General features: G+C 61.8%; 1 protein-coding gene across 5 annotated transcripts; it reads left to right on the top strand.

Moving 5' to 3' along the window:
• Positions 1 to 4,057: 4,057 nt before the first annotated feature.
• On the top strand, positions 4,058 to 15,283 carry SEMA3B (semaphorin 3B). Of its 5 annotated transcripts, none has more exons than XM_023533339.1 (18): positions 4,058 to 4,144; positions 8,220 to 8,403; positions 9,135 to 9,292; positions 9,431 to 9,493; positions 9,901 to 10,020; positions 10,100 to 10,193; positions 10,402 to 10,521; positions 11,387 to 11,532; positions 11,636 to 11,747; positions 11,860 to 11,929; positions 12,005 to 12,149; positions 12,461 to 12,680; positions 12,940 to 13,031; positions 13,105 to 13,146; positions 13,390 to 13,541; positions 13,641 to 13,696; positions 13,787 to 13,926; positions 14,458 to 15,283. In XM_023533339.1, exons 2-18 carry the CDS (start codon positions 8,295 to 8,297, stop codon positions 14,857 to 14,859), a joined length of 2,241 nt encoding a protein of 746 aa, XP_023389107.1. In that variant the 5' UTR covers positions 4,058 to 4,144; positions 8,220 to 8,294; the 3' UTR covers positions 14,860 to 15,283. The 5 variants fall into 5 exon arrangements, with proteins under 5 accessions (XP_023389107.1, XP_011363016.1, XP_011363017.1 ...); XM_011364714.2 differs by having other exon boundaries at positions 13,384 to 13,541; XM_011364715.2 differs by lacking the exon at positions 4,058 to 4,144 and adding an exon at positions 5,922 to 6,167 and having other exon boundaries at positions 13,384 to 13,541.
• Positions 15,284 to 15,762: the final 479 nt, after the last annotated feature.

Raw genomic sequence — 15,762 nt, 5'->3', positions numbered from 1 at the left:
CTGCACACCCTCCAGTCTCCCAATCCAACATGTTGCCCAGAACTGAGGCCCCTTGGGCTTGACTCAACAGAAAATTGGGAACGATGTGGGCCTCTGCCCCAGAGGGCGCCCTCCAAGCCCGGTGCGGGGGGTGGGGACAGGCAGGTGCTATACTTCAGTGTGGGAGTAGCCAGGCGGCGTCCTGGAGGGCTGCATTGGGACTAGGGCTCAAAGAGTGCGAAGGCTTCCAGGAGGCCATTGGGAAGTGCACGCATGTTGATGGATAAGGAAACGCCAGGGGTGCCTGTGGGGTGGGCCGGGCAAGCGCCTGACCCTCTGAGCAGGGCAAGGTGAAGGCCAGGCCTGACTGGGCGGGGCTCGGAGGCGAGCTCGTCCACCAGAGGGCGCCGCAGCCCGCGCTCGGCCGCAGTGGGCGCCTCACCGAGGCTGACGTCACCGGGTACTGCGGAGGCCGCCGGGCACAAAGGGAGCTTTGTGGGGCCGCGGGAGCTCAGCGCCCGCCGCAGGACAAAGCGTCCTGGGCCGGGGTCGGCGCCGCGGAGACGGGGAGGGCGGGAGTGAGCGGGGGCCGGGGCGGGGAGGGAAGCAGGGACCGAGACCCCGCCTCCGCACACCTGCTAGTCCTCTAGAGGCCCTGGCCCCGAGTGCTGGCAGGAGATGAGAGGCTGCAGCGGCCGCATCGGAAGGAGATAAACGCCCCCCAGCCCCTGTCTCCCCCCCAGTTCCCCAGGCCTTTCCTGCCTCGAGGACTGAGGGCCGATGACAAGAACAGGACCCCTCGCCCAACGCCAGTCAGGTCTGGGCCCCACTGGGCCCCAGATCTGCGGGAGGGGCACCAATGCCCCCCAGTTGTGATGCCTGCCCAGCAGGAAGCAGGCACCGGAGATGGTTCCTTCCTTTCCTCCTGAGGGAACCTTATACAGAGGGGCCATTGAGGGGCCGGCATTGTCTGCCTGATGCACCCTGGGTGGGCCATGCAGGATTCTGGCCAGGACCCCCTTGTACCCGGCTTGGCAGCGGTTCTGGGTGGGGTTCTGGCAAGCAGGGCTTCCCTGGGTGCAGACAACCAGGCCCCCACCTGCCCTTGGCCTTCCTGCCCCTGCTCTGATTTCGAGGGCATAAGGCTCCATTGTCCCAGCATTGGCGGGGGCGGCCTCTCAATTCCTCCTTGTCTTTGGCTGTTGGGAAATTCCCAGCCATTGGGGAGGTGGCAGGAAGGGGGGCTTCTCAGGTGTCCTGTACACTAACCTAACGGGAGGGACTCCATGAGGTTAACTGCTGGGGATCCCCCACTGCATGGAGCTGTCCAGAGCTGGACTTCAGTCATCCCTCATCCCTGGGAGCAACTGGGTAAACAGAGGTAGAGATTCAGTGCTCCCTGCCCCTGTGTCCCCCAGAGCTCTTCTAGCCTAAGAAGGCCCATCTTCCTGGCCCCACCCAATGCCAGCTGCAGCCATGAGGCCCGGGACCCTTCGACAGGCAGAGCTAGGCAAGGGACCCAGGCTATGTGTCTGCTCCCAGACCAAGCCTATGTGTCCCTGAAATGAGGTAGACTGTCTCCAGCCAGTGGGTACAACTCTAAGGCTGATCCACCTCCCAGAGGGCCCACCCCACTCCCAAATAGCTGCTCAGGCGACTGACGTGCTCACAGCCTTGGGATTTTTAATCCATTTGGGGATGGGGAAGAGAGAAAGAGACAAGCTCTGAGTCAGAGATGCCTGAAGAGGATGGTGTACGGAGACCCTCTGGTGAGGAGCCAGGCAGTCACTCACCAGCTCCCCTGGCCCAGACTCCCCCCGCCCCCAAGAGGCAGGTAGAGGCCCAGATGGCAGCTGGAGAGTGGGGAGGGAGCCCCCCCATTAGAACTGGGGCCCCTGAGGCTGCAGGAATTGCCTAGTCCTGGAGGAAGCTGTCACCATGTTCCAGGGGAGTTCCATGAGTCCTCCTGATGTCAGGAAAACCTCCGATTTCCCTCAGAGCTCCTCAGAATCATGCCACCCCCAGAGGCTCAAAGTGCCAAGCCAGCCACCAAAGTGGAGGATCCAAACCCTGATTGCAAACACCAGCTCGTGGCATGGCCAGCCAGGTCCGAGTTATCCTGGGATTCAGGGAGAGGGCGAGAACATAACTGAAGCTTCTTTTGGCTGAGTTCTGGGTCCAGGTCCACTCCCAAACAACTGACCCCAATCCTGTCTGTGTCTGTTGTCCTGAAGAGAGATTCCAGGGGCCTTCATCCCTTCCACGGGGTTGTACATTCCCTCGAACCTCCTTGGACCAGCTAGCCCCTGCTCCAAACCCATGGAAGGCCTCAAAGCAGCTGGGCTATGTGTGACAGCAAGTGTGTCCATGCCTGTCAGCAACTCAGCTCCTCAGTTAATCGTCCAGTGATAAGGACCAGTGTGTCCCAGGGAGCAGAGGTCTCTCTCTCTCCTCCCTGCCTTGGTTTTTCTTCTCGCATGAGCTATAGCCCCACAGGTGATCTTGGTTATGAGAAAAATCAGTTTGACATCAATGGGAAGCCACTGACTCTGCTTTCTGACCTTGTCGTGGGTGGAGGAAGTGAAAGCTTGAGGGGCTGGTTCAGGGTCAAGGAGAGGCCTGAGGTGTTCCTTCTCTATCAGTCCCTCATCCCTTCCAAGGCACAACGGGCCCAGGTAGATGGAAAGGCTTCCTGCAGGCCCTCGATCTCCTGCCGCCCCCTGCCCGTCCTCTGCCGGGTCCTGGGGCCCCCATGACAGGGTTGACAGCTGCTGGGAAACCCAGAGCCCTGCAGAGGCTTGAGCCTAGCGTTATAGGCATCTGGGGCTTCATGAAGAAAGTGATACGGAGAAATGGATAATGAACGGTGAAGAGTCCAGCCGGTGGCAGAGTGGTAGGCGTAAGGGCTGGAGGACACAGCCCGAGCCAAGTCCTGGTGAAGAAACCTGCTGCCTCCCCGACAGTGGGGTGGCTAGAGCACTGGCGGGCAGGCCAGGGCTGAGTTAGGTAGGGCTGGTGTAAATGCCAGGAACCCCCAAGCTTCAGACCTCTGAGTCAGGGACTGGTGGGGGGCGGGGCGCGGCAGCGGTGGGGAGCCACAGAAGGGAAGCCTCCAGAGTAGGAGGTGGCAGAAAGACCCTAGGGACACAGCTTCGGGGGTAAGGTAAAGGGGTCAGGGGTCAGGCTGCAGTGGGAGGAGGGGCATGGGCTTGGGCACTGCTAGAGGGGATTCGAGAGAAGATCAAGGGGTCTCCAAGGGCAGAGGAGGGAAGGAGGTTCAGGTGGAGCACCAGGGGCGTCACTGTGCTGGGGGCCCTGGAGAGGGTGTAGGGGAGTGGCAGGGGAGGGAAGGGGACAGGAGAGGGGAGCTGAGCCTGAGGAGGGCTCCACCAAGCCCGACTGGAAGAGGCGGCAGGGGAGGGTCTCCCTCGAGGCCGCCAGGCTTGGATGCTGCAGGTTATCCATCGCGGAGGTGGCGAAGAGAGTACACATCTGTGCACCCCCCACCCCCCTCATGTGCCAGACCTGCCCAGGCTCCCATTTACAACCGCAGGACTAGTGAAGAGAACGATCTGAGAGGTTCCGTTCCCGCTTGGGACACACAGCTGGGAAGCGGAGGTGTCAGGATTCAGCCCCGCCCCTCCGCGGCTACTAGGGGGTTGATGCCTGGGCACCCCCCTACACACCTGCCAGAGCATCTGGAGCCCCCCTACAGCACACTGAGGAGTGTAACATTGTTAAACTATGTTAATGAGTATTGGGGCCACCGGAGTCCGCTTTTGCAGCATTCCTGGCACTGTTCTGCCCCTTCCCCCAGGCTGTGAAGAAGCGGAGAGGGAGGCCCCACCCATAGCCTCCCCCCACTTCGTCCCCCCTCCCCGCCTCCTCCCCCCCCGCTGGGCAATGAGGAAAACAGGAGTGAGTGAAGAGCTGTGATGTGGCTGCTAGGGGGGGCTGCCCCATCCCAGAGGGGCTGACCTCAGCCAGGGAGGAATGCGCAGGAGGCGGAGGGCAGGGGTGGGCGGAACCGGTGGGGGCAGGGCCACAGCCAGAGGCCCGGGGTTCCTGGTGGCCCCGCCCTCAGCCCCACCACCTCAGCTCTGACATGGCCCTCAGAAGGGAAGGGGAACAGGCAAGGAAGGGAGGAGCTGATCTTTCCAAAAAGGTGGGCCGGGGGTCCCCTGGGAGCATGGAGGCCAGGCTGGGGGCGGGTGGGGAGTAGTACCTCCATAGACCCTTTCCCGGGACATCCCCCCCTCTGGGTGGCAGAGTGTCAGAGAAGTTAAGTCTTGGTTAGGTTCTCTCCCAGCCCACTTCCCACCGCCTTGGGCCCCCCATGCCTAAGTCCACAAGCAGCAGGTCCTAGTACCCACGTGGCCAGAATGGAGAAAGCTGGAGGCACCAGCCTTGATGGCTAAAGCAGGTGTGAGTTGGGAGCCAAGGTGACCCAGCCCAGGCTGGGTACTGGGAGGATTGGCTGCAGCTCTCCTCAGATGGATGTCTGGTCCCAGCCGCACCGCCCAGGGTCCAGGCAGGGTGCAGGGGGCAGGCCCAGGTGGTGATGAGTGGTGGGGAGCCAGGTGCTGGGACTTGGCACAACAATCTAGTTACTTCCAGAAGGAAAAGCCGAGGCTTTGGCAGGCTGTGCCACTGACATGCAGCATCAGGGCAGGAGCCCAGGCAGCAGGCCTTTACCCGTGGGTCCCCTGGCAGAGGATGAAGGCCCAGGATCCTGGGTAGCCCTAGTGCAGACAGGGGTAGAGACCCCAGCTAAGGACCCCAGCTGCCTCCCCTGGGTTGTCTCATTCTGTTGGGACCCAGACCCAAGCTGCCTGATGCCAGAATCCTTGGGGACTTCCAGAGCCCACGGTGACCCACGCAGTCAATGACTCTGCTCAGAGAGTGCTGTCTCCACGACGCCCCCACCCAGGGCCTGGCAGACACTGGGACCCGAGAAGCAGAAAGGATACCTTGTGGGGACAGGAACAACTTGAGTTCCCCGCCGGGGATCCCCCTTCCTGCTCCAGGGAGGGGACACATCTGAAGGAAGGAAGGCGATGCAAAGGGCTTCCAGGGACAGCCCAGTCACCGTGGCTGGTGTTTGAGTTCCTGGTCCCATTTTTCAGTATGGTCACCAAGCTTGGTGGTGGGGGTGGGGAGACTGAAACAGTCTGGGACCCTGGGCCTGAAGAACTAAAAGCAGTGGGGGCAGGTAGGGGGCACAGCAAGGGTGGGTGGGGACCTCAAAGGCACTTGCTGATCTTGGCTGCTTGGGTGGAAAATTGTAAACAGCCAAAGAATTTTGTTTGCTTGCATAGGGCCAGGGGAGGCTGCCCAGGTCCAAGGCGAGAGGGCCTAGGAGGAGGAAGAGGCTGCATCCTAGAAGCCCAGGAGCTCAGGCCCCTGGTCTTCCCCCTCCTCAAGGCCCCTGGTCTTCCCACTGATCCCTACCCTTCATTGCCAGCCAGCCAGGCCAGGCCAGGCCAGGCACACCAGCCCCTGAGGCTCAGGAAAGAAGCACAGCCCCACCCTGGCTGGGCACAGACAGTTCCACTCCAAGGGACTTGGCAGGAGATGGGCAGCAGAACTCTGTACACTTCAAGTGGCCACACAGCCTCCCTCGCTGGCCCCTGAGAAGCTGTTGACCAGCCTTGGGGACAGTGCAGGAGGATGCCCTTTGTAGGAATTGAGGGATGGAAGCCCATGCTTGAGCCCTGGCATGTTCACCCAGGGGGACCTGAGGTCCCCACTTGGCCATTGCCAACATTCAGCCCCTCCAAAGAAGTACCCCTGGCAGTATAGACACTGTGTGTCCACCAGACTCGGCTTCAAGCCAAGTCCCCAGACCCTTCCCAGCTGAGGCTCCTGCCAAAGTGTAGGAGCCCTGTCCTGTCTGTGACGGACGCCCCCTCGGGCACCTTGTTCTGTGTTTGGTGGGGCACTTCCCCCCACCTTCAACCTAGAAAAAAGACTGGAGTCACAGAGCTCGCGTGGAGTGCCCCTGACCTCCTGGTAGAGATGCGGGACGCCCGTCAGGACAGGGCATCTGCGTGGGCCCACACCCTGCAGTGCAGCGAGACTTGCTGGGCCTCTGGCATCTGCTGATTGCCCAGCCTGCCCCTCTCTAACCCTCCTCTCCCGCCACCACAACCACTGCCAGCCAGGTGTCAGAGACACCGGCCCAAGTGGTAAGGAAGGACTGGGGCTGGGTCCTGGGGGCCCATCGGACCTCCAGTTGAGAACCCCCTCCCCGACCTCCAACCCTCCCATCCCAGCTGGTTCTCGGGAACTGAGGTGGTAACTGGGCCCTTATTACCCTCCATCAGCTCCCCAGCTGTGGGAGGGCAGGTGAGGAACCCAAGTCCCTGGGAGATGTGCCCACCAGCTGTTCCCTCTGCCTGCTGTGCAGAGCCTCCTGGGCTGGAGGGGTCTCTATTGCTCCTTCCTCCTTTGCCTTGACTGGCAGCCCCACTTCCTGAACCGCTGCTCTGGGCACCCTATTGCCGTGAGGCCCAACAGGGAAGGGGTCCTCCCTACCCGCCCCTCCCTTTGCCTGCCCCACTCCTGCAGGCCACCATCTCCAGCGGTCCCGGCTGCCTGCCCGGTCACCCGATCTGCCCGCCCCGTAAACTTGACGGCGTGTGTGGGGCGGTGGCTGGCTTGGTGGGGGCGGGGGCTGCTCCTTAAAGGAGCCGTCAGAGGGTGCCCTGCGGCCCCTAGGCTTCTCTCCTTCTTCAGGGTGAGAAGAGACTGGGGTGGGGAGGTGCTGCTGCCGGAGTTCGTGGTGGCCTGTGGGAAGGCAGCTGGGTGTTTTGTGGCGTCACAGACCTCACGGGCCCAGAAGAGGTAGCGGCAAGTGTCAGCGGGAGGGGAGGAGGGAGGTGGGAGTCCTAGCATGGGAGGGGGCTGGGAGCTGCGGAGCTGGGCAGGGGCTTGGGGGGAGCCGTCCGGAACGCGCCTCAGCCGCTGTGCCCCTTGCTTCATTGCACCCCAGGACCTTGCCCCACACCAGGGCTCCTGTGCCCAGCACCTGCCCAGCCAGCCTCTGGCAAGGACGGTGGGCATTGCAGCCAGAGCCTGGCTCCTTCTGAGGGGTCCAGGGAAGGGCTCTGGCTCAGAGAGATGGAGGGGCTCAATGATGGGGAAACCTGAGGGTGAGGGCAAGGGTGGGAAAGGCCCAGGGCGGGAGAAGGGCAGCTCCCCCAGCTAGGGGAGAGGCTGCCTCAGGCCCTTGGCTCTTCCCACTTGATTTCTCTTGGGTCTGAAGTCAGTTCACAGAATTTCTATGTGTGATCAGCTCCTTCCACCCGCTGGGGTGTGGAGAGAGAGAGAGAGGCCAGCTCCAGCTGGGGCTGTTGGAGCTGAGTGGGAGCAGCCCCTGGTCTCCTGGGCAGCACTTCTCCCTCTGGAAAATGGGTCGAAGGCAGTGATTGACACTGCAGTTGGTTTGGCTCCTGCATGTCCAGACGCACGCATACACTCACCTGTGCACGCACATCTGCAGGTGCACACCTCGTGACACACATAGACGTGCACACCGTGCACACCGCAAAGACATACACACTACACAGATATACGGATAACGCCATCCGTGTGGGTGCATGTGTGCCACATGTCTACATGTGTAATAAACACACACCAGATGGCCTCACACAGACATGTATACACTAAACACGCACATGTGCCATACAGACACACAAAGGGACCCTCAGAAACATTCACGCTCACAGGCGTCACACCATTGGCTCCAGCCCCAAAGGTGCCTCTGTCTGTCTGTGGGCCTGTGGGTACACAGCCACCTCCGGAGACGTGACCCCCTCCTGTTGCTCTCACTCCCATGACCCACTTGTTTTGACCTCTAAAATGCACTAATGTGAGTCCTTGTTGGCACTCTGCCCACTTCTGCATGAGTGGGGGACAGTGTCTGTTTCCCCCAGTGTCCCCAGCCCGAGTCCCAGGCTGGCATGAAATAGGCACACAGAGTGTGTGAATTAATGTCTGTGTGTATACGGGAGGGCGGGTCACTGAGGAGGGTGACGTGGTGGGGCGGGTGCCTGCCAGTGTGGGGGTGACCCTGAGGGTGTGCCCAGCGTGGGTGTGTCTGTGATTATGGCCAGGCAGGGCTCGGAAGTAGAATGCGACCCCCCAGCCTCTTTCCCCTAGGGGCTGTAATTTGATCTCTGGGGACTCCCCCCCTTGTCTCCCCCCCTTGCCCTCACTGCACGTCTTCTCTCTTCCAGATTCCGGGGCAGAGTCCAGGGCGGCTCAAGGCTCCTCCACACATGCCTGCTGAACCCTGAGCGCCCTGAGCCGGGATGGGGCGGGCTGAGGACGTCGCCATGATCCTGGGCCTGGTCCTGCTCTACACAGCAGTGCTGGGGGGTGCCTCCCCCAGCCCCCCACGCCTTCGCCTCTCCTTCCAAGGTAGGTGCACCTGGCAGGCGGGAGGGCCCAGCTCAGGGTGGACAGGAAAGCGGCCCAGTGTGGGTAGGGGGCACCGTGTTTGCTGTCGCCCGTGTGTACCTCCTGAACTGGTTTGGACTGGGAGCACTCTTAAGCCATCTCCAGTTAACCCTGTCCTGGCCTCAGTCTCCAGCCCCTCTGTCCACATGCTCCTCCACATTCTCCTCATGCTTTCTCAGAAGGACCCCTTCTGTCCCTATGGCAACAGATCCTGCCTCTGTTCCATCCCCTACCCCCAGGAAGTTGAGGCGTGGGGGCCATTAGAACCCCCTTCCTACACCCCCTACACAGGAGGGTGGGCACTAGGCAGCGGCATCACACAGCTCAGGCTGGCGGCAGGGCGGCAGAGAACCCTCAGCCTGATTTGGGGGTTGGGGTTTCCGCTTTCCTTACATGCCCAGCCTCCCCCAGAACCCTGCCCTCCAGTGTGCCTGCCTGGAGACACTGCTTGTCCAAGCATGCCTGAGGAGCTCAACCTGCCTTCCCCTTGGGGGGGTGGGTGGCTGCGCTGCCCACCCTGGAAGCTTCGAACCTGGGTGGGCCCGCCTTTACGAATATAAACTCACATATGTGTAAATTCACATGTGTGTGGGCCAGGTCACATGTACGACCTTGGCCTGTGAGGGAGGCAACAGGCAGGGCCCAGGAGAAGCTTCTGGTGGCAAATCTTCAGTAGCGCCCCCTCCCCGCAGAGCTCCAGGCCCGGCATGGTCTCCGGACCTTCAGGCTAGCGAGGACCTGCTGCTACGAAGCGTTGCTGGTGGATGAGGAGCGTGGACGCCTGTTTGTGGGTGCCGAGAACCACCTGGCCTCCCTCAGCCTGGACAACATCAGCAAGCGAGCCAAGAAGGTGCCAGAGACCCGCAGCCTCAGGGGAACATGGCCTGGAGAGCCCCACGGGGATGGGGCCCCTGGGTGAACATCCTTAGCACAGAGAGCATCTGCGGTCCTGACCCGCTCCCCCGCCCCGCGCCCCGCTCTCCCGTAGCTGGCCTGGCCGGCCCCCGTGGAATGGCGAGAGGAGTGCAACTGGGCGGGGAAGGACATCGCTGTGAGTGTTGGCTGCGGGGGGAGCCGGGAGGGTCAGCCCCTCACTCTCTAGACGGGGCAGTGCTAAAACAGAGGCCTGCCTGTTCTGGCGGGGATGGGGGCAGGGGGTTGGGGTGGCTGAAGTCTGGAGGTAATGAGTCAGGGTCGGGGCTCATGTGACTCTTCTTGGGGGCCTGTGAGTCACAGGGGGCAATCGATGTAGGCCTCTGCTTCCCCATGCACCCGTCCTGGTGAGAGGTAGGCCGGGCTGGTCACCAACGGCACGCAGATCCCAGGAGCCCATGTGGGTACTTGCTTGAGCTGATGCGGAAGAAAGGGAGGAGCGGGGGTGCCACTGGCGGGCTGAGACCCCTTCAGGCCGCCTCCCTGGGGGAGGCCTCATCGTCCCCGCCCCTGCCTGCCCACTAGACCGAGTGCATGAACTTCGTGAAGCTGCTGCATGCTTACAACCGTACCCACCTGCTGGCCTGTGGCACAGGGGCCTTCCACCCAACCTGTGCGTTTGTGGAGGTGGGCCACCGGCTGGAGGTAAGGCCAGATCCAGGCAGGGCGGGAGGCTGGGAGAGTAGGGAGGGGACTGGCAGTCATGACTTCCCCCACCTCCCAGGAGCCCGTGCTCCGCCTGGGCCTGCGAGGGCTGGAGGACGGCAAGGGCAAGAGTCCTTATGACCCCAGGCACCGAGCTGCCTCCGTGCTGGTGGGTGAGTCCGAAGGCTGGGGCCCCGGCAGAACTCCTGGACCCCCGCAGAGGCTCTAGAACCTCACAAAGTCCCAAGACCCTCCCTGGAGCCCCAGGGATCCTCCACAGCCTCGTTGACTTTTCAAGAGCCCGCAGAGCTCCACAGTCCCCCTCCCTCCGCCCCGCTGAGAGCCTTCAGCTTGGCCGAGCAGCCCTTGCCCTGTCTGCAGGGGAAGAGCTGTACTCAGGGGTGGCCGCAGACCTCATGGGCCGGGACTTCACCATCTTCCGCAGCCTGGGCCAGCGTCCGAGTCTCCGAACAGAGCCACACGACTCCCGCTGGCTCAACGGTGAAAGGCTGGTGGGGCTGGGGGCCGTTCTGCTCAGCAGGGCAGGTGCTGAGTAAGGTGCGTTACGGAATTGAGCAGCGGGTGCAGCCAGGTCTCACCAAGCACTACCATGTGGCAGGGCCTGCGCTAGGCACTGGGATGAGACAGGTATGGCCCATGCCCTCCTTGAGTTCAGACCTAACAAATACATGATAACATCAATTCCAGTGGACTGAGAGGAAGGGGAAGTGGCAGTGGGAGGGCTGGGGAAAGGAGGCTACTCTGCTGCGGAGAGGGGTGAGCTAATTCCCGAAGCACAGCAGACCTGAGGGAGAGCATTCCCGGCAGAAGAAATAATGAGTGCGAAGGCCCTGGGGCGGGAACAAGCACAGGAACAGATTCATGAAGGGAGCAATGAGAAGGGGCCTGGACTGTTAGGGGCCAAGGTAGTTTATTCTAAGAGTGATGGGACCCAGCAGAGATTTTGAAACTGAGGAGCAGAGGCATCTGCTTCCTGCTAGAGAGCAAGATTCTTGAGCGAAGGTAAAACCAGATACCCCATCTCCCTCCTTTCTTTGCCCACTGGCCTGGCGAACTGTCCGCAGCAAGGTGAGAGGGCTGCCAATAGTGGGGGCGGTCCCCCGTCCTTCGTGCCCCAGTAGCCACGGTCTCTGCTGCCCTCTCGTGGCTGCTCCTTGACTCGCAGGTCCTGATCCTTTGGAGTTTTCACATGGAGTGCCATCTAAATTTGGTCCTAGAGGCTGGGTAATCAGATACTGTCCCACAGGCTATTGTGTGAGGAAGGGGAGGCATCATGTGAGTCTTATAGCGGGGGGCAGGGCCAGGACCTCGACCTCATTGACCCCACGCCTCCTACTGTGCCCAGAGCCCAAGTTCGTCAAGGTCTTTTGGATTCCCGAGAGTGAGAACCCAGATGATGATAAGATCTACTTCTTCTTCCGTGAGTTGGCGGTGGAAGCTGCACCAGCACTGGGACGCCTGACAGTGTCCCGAGTTGGCCAGATCTGCCGGGTGAGGAGCCCCTGGGCCACATCTGTTGACCCTGCCCCCCCCCCCGCCCCGCTCCTTTGCCCATCAAGGCCTTGCTCCTCATCCTCTCTGATTGACCTCGTAGAACGACGTGGGCGGCCAGCGCAGCCTGGTCAACAAGTGGACCACATTTCTGAAGGCGCGGTTGGTGTGCTCTGTGCCTGGCGTGGAGGGCGACACACACTTTGACCAGCTCCGTGAGTGCCAGGGGTGGAGGATGGGGAGAGGGGAGTGCAGAGGCACAGACCTTGGAGCCTGGCCCACCTGTGGGGCTGTGCGGCCTCCTCCAACTAGGCCCCTTCCCCACAGAGGACGTGTTCCTGCTGTCCTCCAGGGACCGCTGGACCCCGCTGCTCTACGCTGTCTTCTCCACTTCCAGGTGAGGTGGGAGGTGGCTCCGTGGGGCTGGCTGGGTTCTGCTAGGCATGTCACTCACTCATGTCTTCGCCTGCAGTGGCATCTTCCAGGGCTCCGCAGTGTGTGTGTACAGCATGAATGACGTGCGCCGGGCCTTCCTGGGACCCTTTGCGCACAAGGAGGGGCCCGTGCACCAGTGGGTGTCCTACCAGGGCCGCGTCCCCTACCCCCGGCCTGGAGTGGTATGTAGCCCAGAAACCCCCACCACAACCCCCTGGAAGCCTCAGGGGTGGAGAACTTGGCCTCAGGTCTTTTTGGTAAATGTGGTTTCTTTTGTTATGGGTGAAAAAGACATCACCATCAGACAGGGCTCCTCAGGGGAAGGCCACGCTTCCTCCTCAAAGGTCAAGACAGGGTCTCCTCTCAGATTCCCAGGGCAGGGCTCTGTCTACACACACACACACACACACACACACACACTCTCTTCAGGTCCCTAGAGGCTTCTTGTGGAGAGCTGCCCACATCCCCGTCTTGCTTCCCTCCCACCCGCCAGTGCCCCAGCAAGACCTTTGGCACCTTCAGTTCCACCAAGGACTTTCCTGATGACGTCATCCAGTTTGCCCGGAACCACCCCCTCATGTACAATTCCGTCCTGCCCATGGGGGGGCGCCCTCTCTTCCTACAAGTGGGCGCTGGGTACACCTTTACCCAGATTGCCGCAGACCGTGTAGCAGCTGCTGACGGACACTATGACGTCCTCTTCATCGGCACAGGTCAGGGTCCTGCCGTGACCACCCACCAGACCCAGTCTGGGCCCTTTAGCCTGTTAGTGCAAGTTCCTCTTGTTCAGCCCCCTCTCCGGGCCTTTGCCTGGGCTGTGCCCCTACCTCCTTCTGGATGCTGCTCTGATTGATCTGACCCACATTTTCCACCGACCCAACCATGCTGAGGGTGGAGGCCTCCGAAGTGAAGACCCCCGGCCCTCGCTGTCAGGGAACACGAAGAGTCACTCACCCCTTCTCATCCCTGCAGATGTTGGCACAGTGCTGAAGGTGATCTCGGTCCCCAAGGGTGGCAGGCCTAACACCGAGGGGCTGCTCCTGGAGGAGCTGCACGTGTTTGAGGTGAGGCCTAGCCCCCAGCACTTGGAGTCCCCCACTCTGCTCGGCCCTGATCCCAGCGCCCCTTCTCTCTCAGGATTCTGCCGCTGTCACCAGCATGCAAATCTCCTCCAAGAGGGTAAGTGACAAAAAGTCTTAGGAGTGGACTGGACCAAGAGGGTGCCCAGGCACTCCCACCCCCATGTCTCCCTTGGTGGTATGAAGCCCGGGGTTTGAGTATAGGCTCTGCCTTCACTAGACTGTGTGACCTGAGACCTCAGTGTTCCCATATGTCAAGTGGGGAAGGGATCTCTGACCAATGGGAGGTGGGCACAGGGCCGCCTTCGGTCAGCCCGGAGCCCCTCATGCCCTCTAGCACCAGCTGTACGTAGCTTCACGGAGCGCGGTGGCCCAGATCCCACTGCACCGCTGTGCTGCCCATGGCCACGCCTGCGCCGAATGCTGCCTTGCACGTGACCCCTACTGCGCCTGGGACGGAGCCGCGTGCACACGCTTCCAGCCCAGTGCCAAGAGGTGGGCAGGGTCAGGGCGGGCCCCTGGGAGGGAGTCCCTGGTTAAAAGAAGATGGGCTTACGGAGGCTGCAATGTCCCCCACCCCCACCCCCCGCCCAGGCGGTTCCGGCGGCAAGACATAAAGAACGGCGACCCCAGTACATTGTGCTCTGGAGGTGAGTGCCCCAGCTGCCCCCACCTCTCAGCCTTTGAAGACACCCCACCACGCCTGCCCGGCCTAAATCTGACATTTTTCTTGCCCCTAGACTCGTCCCATCCCGCGCTACTGGAGCGGAAGGTGTTCGGTGTGGAGGGCGGCAGCGCCTTCCTGGAGTGTGAGCCCCGCTCGCTGCAGGCACACGTGGAGTGGACCTTCCAGCGCGCTGGGGAGGGAGTTGGCACCCCGGTGAGCCTGGGTGGGGGAGCTCTCCCAACCAGGCCCTTGTCCTGTCCCCTACATCTAGGAGAGGCCCCGCCCTGACTAATGAGGCCCTGGCCTGCTCCCCACATTAGAGGTCTAGCCACACCCAGTGAGGTTTCGCCCGCCCTGACCTTTTACGTCCTATTTGGTCCCTTACCTGTACGCCACATCCTGGAGAAGTCCGGTTCCGGCTAACTAGGTCTCCTGAATTGCCCTTCCGCAACACGCACACACAGAGACACGCGCGCGCGCGCCCACCCAAGAGAAACCCCTCCCTCGCCCCGCCCCTTGAGGGACCTGACCCGCCCCTCGCATTCAGGTGAACCTCGCCCCGTTCGGGTTTCCACTTGAAGACCATCTGGCCCCTTGCACCCAACCTTCCAACGTGCGGCTGCGCGCGCACCTTTGCCGCTCCTGCTAGGCCACCATTGACCCTTGCCTCTCCTGTCCCACGCTGGGGCCTGGGAGCTGTGTTCCCGACCCTGCTGCCCCGCTTCACGCTCGCCCCGCCCGCAGGTGCCGGCGGAGGAGCGCGCGGAGCGCACCACGCGGGGGCTGCTGCTGCGCGGTCTGCGACGCGGGGACTCGGGCGCGTACCTGTGCGCAGCCGTGGAGCAGGGCTTTTCGCAGCCGCTGCGTCGTCTGGCGCTGCATGTGCTGAGTGCTGCGCAGGCGGAAAGGCTGGCCCGAACCGAGGAGGCTGCGCCCGTCGCGCCGCCAGGCCCCAAGCTCTGGTACCGAGACTTCCTGCAGCTGGTGGAGCCGGGTGGCGGTGGCGCCAGCTCCCTGCGAATGTGTCGACCGCAACCTGCGGCGCACCCACTGCCCCCTGAGTCGCGGAGGAAGGGTCGCAACCGGAGGACGCACGCCCCAGAGCCGCGCGCTGAGCGGGGGCCGCGCAGCATAGCCCACTGGTGACTCGGCCGTCCCCACGCCGGGGACTGGGGTGATGAGACGACTGGCGGGAGAGGGGGCGGACAGACCCTGGGAGACGGACAGCAGCTAGGGGGCGGGCCTACTGCGGTCCCCGGCCAACCGAGACACCGACAGAGGCTCTGGACTTGGGGCAGCCGCGCCCGGCTTATTTATTAACAGAGGATAACCCTTGAATGTAGCCCCGGGAGGGGCGGCCCAGGCCAGGCACAGGGTCTGGCTGGTTGGGAGGAGGCAGAGAAGCAGGGCTTCAGAGCAACAGCTTGGGAGGGGGAGGTGCTCGGAGTGCCCATCCTGGGAGAAGGACCTCCTCCTTGGGCAATAAGCAGAAAGCTGTGACAGGCTGGGCTGGTAGGGTGGGGTGGGGCAGGCCGACTGTACTAATGCAATAAACACGTTATCAGCTGAAGCCGGAATGGGCCCAACTGACAACTGCTGGTCCTAGGTCTTGCTGTATGGCCTTGAACACCTTCTAGCACTCTCAGGACCTCAGTTTCTTCTAAGGATGCCATGGTGACTGACATGGATCCTGCAGGGCCTGTGGGGATACTGACATGCACAGACATTCTGAATAATATAATTTCTGGGCTAAGTGCTATGAATAAAATTGGATTATATAGAAAAGAATGTGGGCAGAAGGCCTCACTGAAGGGGTGACATTTGAGCTAGATGACAAGGAGCCAGGCATGGGGACTATTTGGAGGCAGAGCATTGCAGGAGGGAGGAGCCAGTGCAAGGGCCCTGAGGTGGGCACAAGCTGGCAGTGTTTGAGGAACATCAAGGAGGCTAGTCTAAGTGGAGTAATGGATTTGGGATGTTTTAAGAAGCAGAGCCCCACTGTCTTGCTTTGTCCCATTTGGGAAGAAGGGACATGGAAGTCTAACTGCA

This window comes from Pteropus vampyrus, unplaced genomic scaffold, assembly GCF_000151845.1.
Source record: "Pteropus vampyrus isolate Shadow unplaced genomic scaffold, Pvam_2.0 Scaffold100, whole genome shotgun sequence".
NCBI lineage: Eukaryota > Metazoa > Chordata > Mammalia > Chiroptera > Pteropodidae > Pteropus > Pteropus vampyrus.
The sequence above is the reverse complement of the archived record's forward strand: the minus strand, read 5'-3'. Positions and strand labels throughout refer to the sequence as shown.